Here is an 11561-nt window from a genome sequence, read left to right on the forward strand (position 1 = left end):
ATGTAGCACACTCACATACTGAAGTCTGTATTATGCTGTAATTAAAAAAGACAGACGTATTTACATTTTAAATTTATTTTAATCAACACATGAGCATTAACATGGCATCAGGTAATTAAAAAAAACCTCATTACTGAAACTCACACCGAGTCCAAACTGAAAATTATTTTTGCCACATGAACAGCTATAACTTTGGTGGTAGGTATGCTGTATTCATAGCTTAATGACATTTATTGGCTTTTTCAGGCCACAAGGAAAATACATTGAGTAAAGTCATTCAGGTCAATCAGTCCAACATCTCATAGAGATACATCACATACGAAGGTAAAGTGTGAAATCTCTATTCATACCATCACAAACTTTAAACAGTATGATGAAACTGTTCTGTTAGATTTCATAACATGTTAGAAAACTAAGGCATGAGAGAAAAGTGCAATTTAACATGAAAGACACATATTTCATGTCTTGACTGCATGTTTCTCCATTTTATCACATCAGCAGAATGTAGTGGATTTATTCTTTTCCTTAATTTATGCTACATTGATTTATCATACCGTTCATTGGTGTTCCAGCACAGCAATGGGTTTGGGCTATAAATACCAGGCCTGCATGGCCCAAATAAAATGTTACGTATGCCATCTAATCATCATGATGTTTACTTAAATAAATTATATTTTCATAATATTTCCCAAATTTCATGAGGCTTACAGGTCTCTGTCCCTGTCAAAAGAGGAGACAATAATGATTCACTGGCAGCAACATTCTCACAGAGACTAATTTTACTTACTAGAAGAAAGATACTAAAGTAAGAAATCCCAGATTTCAGGAGCTGAGTGCGGTTACATACCATGGTTTCAATTTCAACTGCTGGATTGAAAAGCAATTTTTTTTATTACTTCTAATGAAATCCATGCAATCTCATCCCAGACTATAAAGTCACTTAATTTCCAGAACAAAGGAAAGCATTTTGTCACAGAATCACGCAGAGTTTAGATGTGTGCCTTAAACTACGGTACACTTTTAGTCGTTCCTTTTTACTGGTTGTAGTTGGTCCAACTGCCTTCGTGACCACAGGCATGCTCTCGACAGCCCGTCTCTTGTGAGCCCGGTGTAGCAGGATCCTATAGACCCCTGTGATGGAGCTCCTGCAGTCTTTCCCCTGGTTGTTGAGGATGTGTTCTGAGCTGATTCCGAGTGTCTCCAGTGCTGCCTTTACCTCCATCTCTTCCTCCGCGAGTTCAGATGTTTCGCTCTCTGCTAGGTAGGATGGGTCTAATTTAAAGGGTTGCATGGCGTGCGGGAAGTCCACAGGGAGCAGCCACTCGCAGCCCATCATCTGCTCCACCGTGCAGCGGTCAGCTGGTATGGGTTGGAGGATTCCCCTGATAAGCCTCTGGCATGCGTCCGGCACCCAAGAGGGCAGGATGTAGGCCCCCTCCAGGATGCATCGCTTCAGTTTGGCCACAGTGTCCGCCCTGAATGGCATGGTGCCTGTCACCATGAAGAACAGCATTACCCCCAGGGCCCAGATGTCTACAAAGATGCCAACATAATGCTCATCCCGAAAGAGCTCAGGTGCGGCGTAAGGCGGAGAGCCGCAGAAGGTGTTGAGCGTCTCGCTACGGCGGCTCAGCGTGCTAAAGCCAAAGTCCCCCACCTTGACGCAAGAGCTGCTGGTGTAGAAGACATTTTCTGCCTTCAGGTCGCGGTGGATGATGTTGTTTTCATGCTGTGGTAGAACAAGGACAAGATTATCCAAACTGCTCATATTAATAGAGGACCATAACTATGGCTCCCTCCACCCAAACTGCTTTGTTTACTGGAATTTCAGTTGGATGTTTAAGCTTCAATGTGCAGAATGATGTTTATTTTTGTCACTAGAAGGTTGTTTTTTTTTCACATGCACCTGCTGAAGATTGCCTGTGCTCACCTTAAACCTGACCTTAAGGCATTTATGTACGAGCAGGATTTTGTGACATCACAATGAGTTTGGAGGCTAATCATGATCCAATATGCAATTTACACGAGCGTGAATGTCTGAAAAGTAAATGTTGCATACACACTTCAGATGTAAGGAGTGATAAATTCCATATGTGATGCATGTAAATCAGTGTTGCATTCATAGTCTGTCCTAACAGAAATTGTCCTGTGAGATGAAGATTAGACACATTTTAAGACTTCCAGAGTTAAACCAGTTCATGAGAGCAGTGGAGAACAGATGATACTATAGATGAAAATACATACATTCAGATTTAGATTCTGTTTACTCAAACATACCACTTCAATATGAGCTTATACGCACTGACCATGTGTTTAACAGCAGAGAGGATCTGAGAGAAGACGATCTTGCTTTCAGTATCAGAGAGTTTCCCCTCTGTAGTAATCTTGGTGTAGAGCTCTCCTCCCCCTGCATACTCCATCACCAAATGCAACCGTGACAGCGTCTCCACCACCTAAAGAAGACAGTACACCCGATGTCATCTGGTTGTAGCGATCACTGAGAAAGTCCCTTGGGACCAGATGACGTTCACGTATAAATCAATATGGGAGCGTGCATGAGTCAAACCTCATAGAGGCGTATGATGTTGGGATGGTGCAGTTTCTCCATGCTGGAGATCTCTCTGGACAGCAGCCTCTGGGTCTTCTGATCCAGCTTGGTTTTGTCCAGGATCTTTATGGCCACTTTGTCTGGTGATGCCACGGAAGAAGATTACAGTCAATGATCGCTGACAAATGACGCATGACCGAAAAAATCTTTGCTGATTTTTTTAAATTTAGATAAATTTAGTTAGATAAATCTTATGTAAGTCCAGGATGTGAGCCTGTTCCACCTTGCAAACACAGAATTGCCCCTGAAGCGACTAAGCCTGATGCTCTGCTCTAGATAATTTGATGGAGGATTAGCTGTCCTCAGACACCAATTGTGTTGATTACGTTCTCCCAGGGGGTCAATTCTCACTTTCAGCCCTATAATACAAAGAAATTTGCTTTTGTAAATAAAGGAAAATGACTCTTTTGCTGTCATACTGCAGTGGCTTCAGGTTTTAGCAGATACTACATGGAAGGTCAAGTCAGGGTGGAGGTTCAATATGACACAGAGTGCAGAGTTAGCAACATTGTCCTGGAATCAAATTTAACTTATCACCTCTGGAAATGTGTTCGGAGGAAAATACAGTGCACATTTCAAAACGTACACGATTTTACAGCCAGCAAAGACCGAAGACCTTCACATATATCAAGTTCAAACGACTGATATCTTTACTGTATTCTGTTAAATGATTCATAAAGTGAAGTAAAATAGACCGCAGGTAACTGAATACAGAAACGTTCTTCAGCGGTAAAATGGTGTTGAGATATCTAATTGTGCATCAGCATGCATTATTCAGGCTGGCATTAGGCTCCCTTTCAAGTGTGACATGGCTCTCAATAGGAGCATTCAAAATGCATCGCAGCTCATATTGTTTTTTGAGGACTAAATGATACCACTTACATGCACACACACACAGATAGCATGGCACACAGGCATAGGGTAAAGTACATATAACCCTAAAAACATTGCGCGTGCACGCTCACACACACGTACAGAGCTACGCACTCATTCTCCTCCCTCTCTTTAGCCTTTGATGAGGCATGCAGCAATTTTAGCCGTCGCTAAGGAAACTGGAGATCTCTAATCAATCCATCTGTTCAAGGGCAGCAGACAGTCTGTCTGTCTGTGGCTGAATCAGCCCCCCGGCCAGGCACACATCACCTTGTTAGTGAATTGCTACATAAGGACACACTTGTTAGTGTTGCAGCCCATTGATGGAAACAGCTCATCAGCCAAATTATCACTTAAATCCAATAAAAAGGCAGAGCAGAGAGCAAATGGGAGCTTACCTCGGATTTTTATCTTTAAGGATGGATGTGTTTAGACTTCTAGTGATGGCAAATAAGTCAAACTGTCGATCACTACTTAATAGCTTTACAGTCAGTGTGACTGCCACTCCTCAGCGGATGTTTTCCTTTACTCAAGTGCAGCCGTTTCAACAGATGCATTTCGTTGATGTCTTGTAGTTTCGTACCTTTGGTGAGGGCATGAATTCCTAGCTTGACATGGGAGAAGTTCCCACAGCCGATCTCTCCTCGAATTTTGTAGAAGCCGATCCTTCTGCCCACTGTTAGCTCACGGACCACCCTGTGACACATGACGGAACATGTAACACTAAATATTCTATAAATATTCTATATGATATGCTACAGCAGAGCCACCATAGCAAGAATTTCACCTCCTGGTAAGTCAAAAATAGAAACACCACAAAAATAGAAACACCACAAATCTTGATAAAAAGATTTTTGTAAATTATTCCACTGTGGGATTAATACAGGATCACCTTATCTTAACTTATCTCTCGACCCCTACCTTTCATCCTGGCACATATCCAGGTTCAGCCTTTCCAGTGGAGTGAGGCGGCGGATGGTGGCTCCCTCGTCATCTGTGTTGATGTCTGAGCTGTCCTGATGGCTCCAGCGGGTGTACCGTTGGCCACCTGCGACCACAGCTGTGCCTCCAATGGAACCTCCGACAGAGTCTCCATTAGACTCTCCGGTCTCGACCCCAGAAACTGAGATGCTCCCAGCGGTGCCTGCTGCCCCCGACCCCCTGGTGCCTGCTGTCCCGGCCCCGGCTTCGGCCCCGTCTGGGCTGCTCTCAGAGGGGCAGACAGCAGTCATCCTGCAAGGGACGCCCAGGCTGGTGTGGGCTTAGCTCATGGCTGGGAGTGGCAGAGGGCTGGATGTACAACAAGAAAAAACTGTAGTATGTTCGTCGTTTATTTCTAGCTACATTTCTTGACAGCTTTTTGTAAAAACGAAAAAATGACTGGTGCTCCTACATCATGTCAGTGCCTTTTAAAATCTGCCTCATAAAACTAAAATTAAAAGGCATGGTAGCAAGAAATAAATCTGCTTTAGTTATATATTTGGTGCTGCTTCTATTTAAGTCAGCATTCATACATTTATTTTTCATGTCTCATATCAGATTAACTGTCTTCATTGTGTTGTAAAATAAATAATTAGCGCACATATTTACAATGTGCTCACAGTAGGCACAGTATAAGCCTCACACATATACACAGACATAATCCACATGATGTGAAATGAAGATGCAGTTAAATAGCAAGCAGCACGCACTCATAGCACATTATTCATATATTATTATAGATTCAATTTGAAAGTTGATGCGTAAATTAATCTGGGACAAAACCTTGATTTACCTTCAGATGTGTGAGCCATGTAGAGGTCTAAATTCTTTCAGTGTCCTTGTCCAAATCACATAACTATTTAGACAACTGAGTCAACAAACAAATGTTATGAATGAGGGTCTTCCTGTATTTCAGTGAACAGGACAGAACCTCCTGTCCATGGACCAAAGCGCATGCTGCATCCAAAATTTCCCAAACGCGCTGCAGCTGCAAACTGTCCTCGCCACAGTGGAAAATCAGGGGCAATTCGTCATCTGGAGCTCGACGCAGCTGTTTTCTTGTTGCATCTCAAGAATTTCCAGTGGTTGAAGGCTTAGTTTTCCTTATTTGTGGCTGTTGAAGAAAAGATGAAGAGTCTGGAGATCAGATGGACCATGTGCTACCAGATTCATGCTCACTGCTGTCCCTTGCTGAAGAGGTCTGCGGAGCGTTAATGGGCTCTTCTGAGTCTCCAGGGCATAAATAGGCCACAGGTTGAGGAGGAGGAGGGGAAGAGAAGCTGGATGGGGAGGTTGGAGGAAAGAGGTTGAACGGATGACAGTGTCAGGGCACATCCATGGCTCGTTTTGTGAGACAACCTGGAATGAAGCACAAGAGAGAAGCAAAAATAATGTCAATTATTTTTTGATGCTCATGAGCCCTCCCTTTTTTTTAATTATCTAGTTCTTGTGTCTTAATCTGTTAATCTCGTAGCTATGTCATTATGTGTATCATTTTGGCAATTCTTTACATGTTTTTCAAGCATCTGTGCAAAACCATGGTACACAGCTAGTACACGTGATTACACCTGGCATGGGAGTTTGTGAGCAACACAAGTGTGCCTGTGCAGTAGCCACTTGACTTTCCGTGAATGTGTATTGTAATCCGTACTTAATTTAGTGCTTGAGTCCCGTTCCAAGGACGATGCAGGCTGAGGTTGCCATGAGAGCCAAAATAAACAGATCAGAGATCCTAATCACTCTCTACCAAGAAGGTACTTACAAGTTGGCAAAGCTATTTCATTTGTAATGGAGAATATGAGTGATGACTGTCATTCCCTTGTGTGTGTGCGTGTGTGATACAGTGCGTGCGGGTGAATAAATTTGTAATTATGTGATAATTGCATGCTGTTCACAAAACAAAGCTCTAACAATGTCCCATGAGCAGGGACAGAAAAGGTGCATTTGAGGTTAAGGTCTGACACAACTGGACTGGCCTGAAATGCAACCGGCTGGTTCTCCATCAGCTCCACATAGAAGTGTTTAACACAATAATAAGAGCACACGCGTAATACTTTAAGTGAAGCGCTCTACATTCAACCTGAACTGAATCGGCTTGTGAATAACAAACAGCGTACTGAAACGATAGACTTCACCCAAACTACAATCTACAGCCTCCCCTGTATTAAATCTGCAAAGCTTTGTCACACTCACACTTTGAACACGTGGCTATTAAGCTGCCTATTGTTGCATTAAAGGATAACATTCTATATTATTATTTTCAGTCAACAGAACCCATGGAGTACTCATAATGTCAGTTTCTATCATAAATCGAGTTTGACAGTGTGTGTGTAAAGCAGGAGCAGCAATAGTTAACGTAGTGCAACATGCTGCTTTGGAGGGTGTTATTGCATCCGTCTCTATATTAAGATGAATGAATCTATGTTCAAGCCTCGCTGGCAAATCAAAGCAATGCTCCTTTGTGAGGCCTACTGTCTCCCAGCCTTCAAACACCTTTCTGCCATCGCGCCATGAATATCTAAGCATTGATCTCAGGCAGCCTAAAAGGACTTGCTAAGAGAGGAAAGGCCTCCACTTTGCAGGACAAAGCAACGAGCCCTGAATACCAGCCTTTTATTTATGTAAATAAGAAGAGGACAACCATGCATGAGATAGACAAGTGACATCAATGGTAAGAGGTGAGCAATAAGAGTTTGGGACAAAATCATCATCAGGAAATTGTAGTTTTCAACTGCAGATGAATGTTTACTTGATAGTATTATTAACTGATTAAGTATTCATTAATATGTTTTGGGGAAAATAGCAGCTATAATGTCATACAGCTTATCAGACACATGATACTCTCTAAAATTGCTTGAACACAGAGTGCCATGTTGAATATATCAAGTTAGATAAGCAGCTGGATGTACTGATAATGATGTCCGCTGGAGAGTACCCTCACAGTGGCTCTATAGATGAGTAATAGTTACCCAGATTGCTTTATGCTCTGCTTCCACTGGAAAACAGATCACCTGGTTGCTTGGTGATGGACACTGACCCAGCATGTTTGTTCTTCTTTTTTTCAGGCTGAGGATTATGCATTAACCGGCGCTGAGCCGCGAGCGAGAGAGCACACAAGACCATGTTTACATTTAGTCAGTGCTGCATTGAGCCTCAGAGTGCCCATGTTAATGACGTGCGTGAAGATGTGAAGAATTAGAAACCTTACAAATACAGTGTCTTGCTCACACCTGTCGGATTAATTAAAGATGAAATCGACTGGTAAAGTCACCGTTGATGTTACACTGTTACAGGCCTGACACTGTTACAGCTTCATTAATTAGCTTTTTCCACTGCTAAAAATCATTTTTAAAAACATTCCTTGTCAGACCAAGTAAGCAATCTTGATCAATCTTGAGATACAAAACCTTTCTAGAGTAAAAGCAAGTCTCTACTGAAGGGAAGTTTGAAAAAGGCATCCATGGTCATGAGTTTCAGGGAGCGACCAAAATAAGTGGAGGCCGTGGATACAAACGGATGAGTTTCCTCTCCTGGGTGGCTGTGCTCACCTGAGAAAGAGGGTAAAGAGCTCAGACATCTGGAGGGAGCCGCTGCTTCTTCGTGTCAAAGGGAGACAGTTGAGGCGATTCGGACATCTGATCTGGATAACCTCTGGGTTCCTTCCGTTGGAGGTTTTTGATGCATGTACAACTGGTAGAAGACACTGGGGTAGATTCAGACCCACGCTGCAGAGCTCATATATCTCTTCTGGCTTGGGAACGCCTCGGGATCCCCCAGGAGGAGCTGGAAAGCGTCGCTGGGGAGAGGGATGTATGAATTACCTTGTTTAGCCAGTTGTCACCGCGACCCAGCCCCACGTTAAGAGGCAGAAAATGGATGGATGGAAGGCTGCATCCAGTCCACCGAACTTTGTTGTTTCAAGTTCGAATCAAAGACAGATATACCATTCAAAAAATCAACGAATACAGTACACCGCTTACCCCAAACAGGCTTATGAGTCTGCAAACAGCCAGCCCTTCATCAGAAAACACAATCAGCTTTGCCAAGTACAGGTCCTTACTCACCACACTCTCAATCATTTGTCTGAGGACCTAAAAAGAGAGGGAGGAGGGTTTGCCCGGTGCGCTCTGCTGCTGATCGCACTGCTAGCATCAGCAGCCTCTTCACACACTCCAACAACGGAAAACATGAGAGCCCATCCACAGCAGCTGTGGATCAAGAATTAGACACTGTTTCTCAAACACCCATCTGTTCGTGTAGTGAGACAAGCAAACAACACAGGAGCTGCTTCCCCATCACAAGCTCGGTAAAATAGTTCCTCCTCTCTGTTTTGTGTCCTCACTCTGCCTCCCGTTCACTTTACATCCATCCCCTCATTCAGCCTGGGCTTGTGTCCCATTCTGTCTTTTTCACTGCTGTTATGCATTCAGGCGCAACGCAGCGCGCCGACTGCACACACACATTCACACACCCGCTCCTCGGGCAAACACACGCACAAGCACACTCGTGTTAATACGTACACACAAGCGCTGGCGCACACAGACGGCGAGCTCTCTCCGCACAAAGCTCCCCAGTGTGTTAATTGAGACACGCGGCTGACAAGAATAAAGAGCTCAACAGTGAAAGAGCTGCGACAATGAAGACTATGCGCCCTAGGAACAGAGGGGCAGGCCTCTCTGGAATCTATGGGGCAAATATTTCACATTTCCAAAAAAACAGACTGACCTCTAAATCCCTTCCCCCTGACACACATACACACAGAGTCCAAAGCAGAGCTGCACAGGCCTCTGCGGATGCACTAAAAGTAAAGCACCTGGAAATAATTCACACACAATACATGGCTTTGCAAATGGTCAGCTGAACAGGGCACTGTGCTACTCTTTCAACCATATTTTGCTGGACTTTTATGTACTATCTCAACTACGGCAGTTGTGAAAAAATGTACAATATACACTATTATTCCTTCAGCCTGACAACACACAACATGCACTACTCTATAGCTCCCAGTACATCTTGAAGAGACACAGAGAGAGAGGGAGTCTCTGAGGCCTTAACAAAAGTTACCATGACACTGTGTGCAGGGAGCACAGTAACATAATGCAGAAGACACAGTAAATCCTGCATCGGGTGGTTCAGATCAAAATCCATTTGGCCAATCGTTTCCTCCTGCTTAAAAGAGCCATCTGCGTTTGCATGTTCTTCACTGTCAGCACTTCAAACAGGCGTGCATCAAACAAAGAACACACGAAGCACAATGTTTCATGTGCTCTGACTGATTGACCATCAAAAGAATGAAAATCAGGAACAGATTTCAATCAGGTGGACGTAGAATCCCAAAAGGGCTATTTTTGCTTCATAACTATGGAGATATATTCAGCTCCTAATCCTGCACTGAGAGGAAGGACAAAGGCAGGTGTGAGAAGACAACTTTTTTTTTTTTTTTTGACACATTACAATAAAGATTACCAGCTTAATTTTGCAACTGAACTTCATCACACAGCATTCTGGTGGCTTGGTTCGATCACACATCTAATGTAGGCTATCCGAATGTGGCTGCTGAGTCATTCAAATCTCTCCTCTCTTTTGCTATCAAAAAAAACACAAGAGCTCACAGTACATCCGTCAGTGTGTATTAAACAGCTCTAATTTCAGGCTGTTTCCTTCGATTCCCAGCCACAGGCAAGCTTTCGAATGACTTGACAAAGGATTGTTTTTCTCTGACAGACACATCTTTAATCTGCGCCTGTGCAAATCTTTGCTGAGTTTGTGTTTTGTGCCTTTGCTTCAGAGCAGGATGACAGAAACCAAAACATCAGTCAACCCTCCATTAAAAGGAGGTGTGATGGACACAGGTTGACCCCCCCAGCAGAGTGCAACAGGTGCTACGGCCGAACTCCTCCGTCCACGCAGGCTGCGTGCTTTGAAACAGTCCAGGAGGTAAATCAGTGTGTCACATCCCCAAAGTTGATATCTTAAATAGCGCGTGCGCGTGCGTCACGTGCGTGCGTAATTGCCAAATGATGCATTATGAACCTTTTCAGAAGTGCTGCATTGAATTCAACGACTACATCAATGCGGAGTAGGTCTAAAATACAGTGAAAACAGACCGCGAGACGATGAAAGATGAGTTATGAGCCTCATTCTCGGTCATTATGATGCGAGCTCCGCCACCTTTACAGATTATTTGTGATGGTGGGCTACTGCTGAGTCACATTTAATGTTTGGGGGGGAAAAAAGAAAAGAAAAGTAAAGAAACACTTACAAGCTATGAAACCACAAACCTGCTCTGGAGTAAATAAATCTTGCAGTGCATCAGTTAAGTCACTTGTCTATCGGTGTTCAATGACAGTCAACAGTTAACATCGCAGCAGGCCATTCTCTGTGAGCCAGCGCGAGCTCACTCCAATCCCATCAGCACAAAAACACCACAAACGTTTCATCTGTGAATCTTACTTGGGTGAATATCTTCAATTCGTCCCGTGGACAAAGCTTCATCGACCTCGCAGTAAGATCATCTTCTCCGGTGCACGGTGACATTGAGCGCACCGGCTCTGCTGCAGCTGCTCCCCGGTTCAGTCTGTTGTGGAGGAAATCCGCTTGACTGGCAGGAAAAATTGACCAATCGGCGGCCGAGTCCTGCATCTCTTATCCAATGAGAAGCAAGTATCGGCAGCTTTGCTTTCGAGTTCAGTACCACCGGAGCTGTCCAGAGCGTGAGGCGGCGGCGGCGGGACTGTCCAGGTAACCTGACTCGTGTGTGTCACGCACCATGGCCACGGGCCACGCTATTAGCACACCAGAGGTTCAAGGTGGGGTCAGGGGACCAGCAGGAGGCCTAAACAGGATTCCAGGATCGGTCTCAATTTCGCTATTCTCATGTGTGTATGTGTGGCCCTTTGTTTATTATAAGCCTACAAGTGGCGTTCCCTGCGCCCAAACCTCATCAAACTGACTCAAACATATTGAGGTCCTCTACGAGCTTTTCTGGGTCTGTCATCTGCATCTCGTAGTCTTCTTCAGCAGATGAAGTTTCCTCAGTCGTCATGGAGCATAGGGTGCTTTCAATTGATCAAATTTGCATAATAATGTCAATTTCTAA

General features: G+C 44.0%; 1 protein-coding gene across 6 annotated transcripts; it reads right to left on the minus strand.

The window, feature by feature from the left end:
- Positions 1-58: 58 nt before the first annotated feature.
- nim1ka (NIM1 serine/threonine protein kinase a) lies at positions 59-11048 on the minus strand. Of its 6 annotated transcripts, none has more exons than XM_076731241.1 (8): positions 10916-11048; positions 8011-8258; positions 5256-5821; positions 4403-4771; positions 4065-4177; positions 2567-2688; positions 2307-2453; positions 59-1729 (listed from the first exon to the last, which is right to left on the minus strand). In XM_076731241.1, the coding sequence occupies exons 4-8, from the start codon at positions 4711-4713 to the stop codon at positions 971-973; spliced, it is 1452 nt and encodes a 483-aa protein (XP_076587356.1). In that variant the 5' UTR covers positions 4714-4771; positions 5256-5821; positions 8011-8258; positions 10916-11048; the 3' UTR covers positions 59-970. The 6 variants fall into 6 exon arrangements, with proteins under 6 accessions (XP_076587356.1, XP_076587358.1, XP_076587359.1 ...); XM_076731243.1 differs by lacking the exon at positions 10916-11048 and adding an exon at positions 8443-8859; XM_076731244.1 differs by lacking the exon at positions 10916-11048 and adding an exon at positions 8527-8812.
- Positions 11049-11561: the final 513 nt, after the last annotated feature.

The sequence above is a fragment of the Chaetodon auriga genome, chromosome 5 (genome assembly GCF_051107435.1).
Source record: "Chaetodon auriga isolate fChaAug3 chromosome 5, fChaAug3.hap1, whole genome shotgun sequence".
Taxonomy (NCBI): domain Eukaryota; kingdom Metazoa; phylum Chordata; class Actinopteri; order Chaetodontiformes; family Chaetodontidae; genus Chaetodon; species Chaetodon auriga.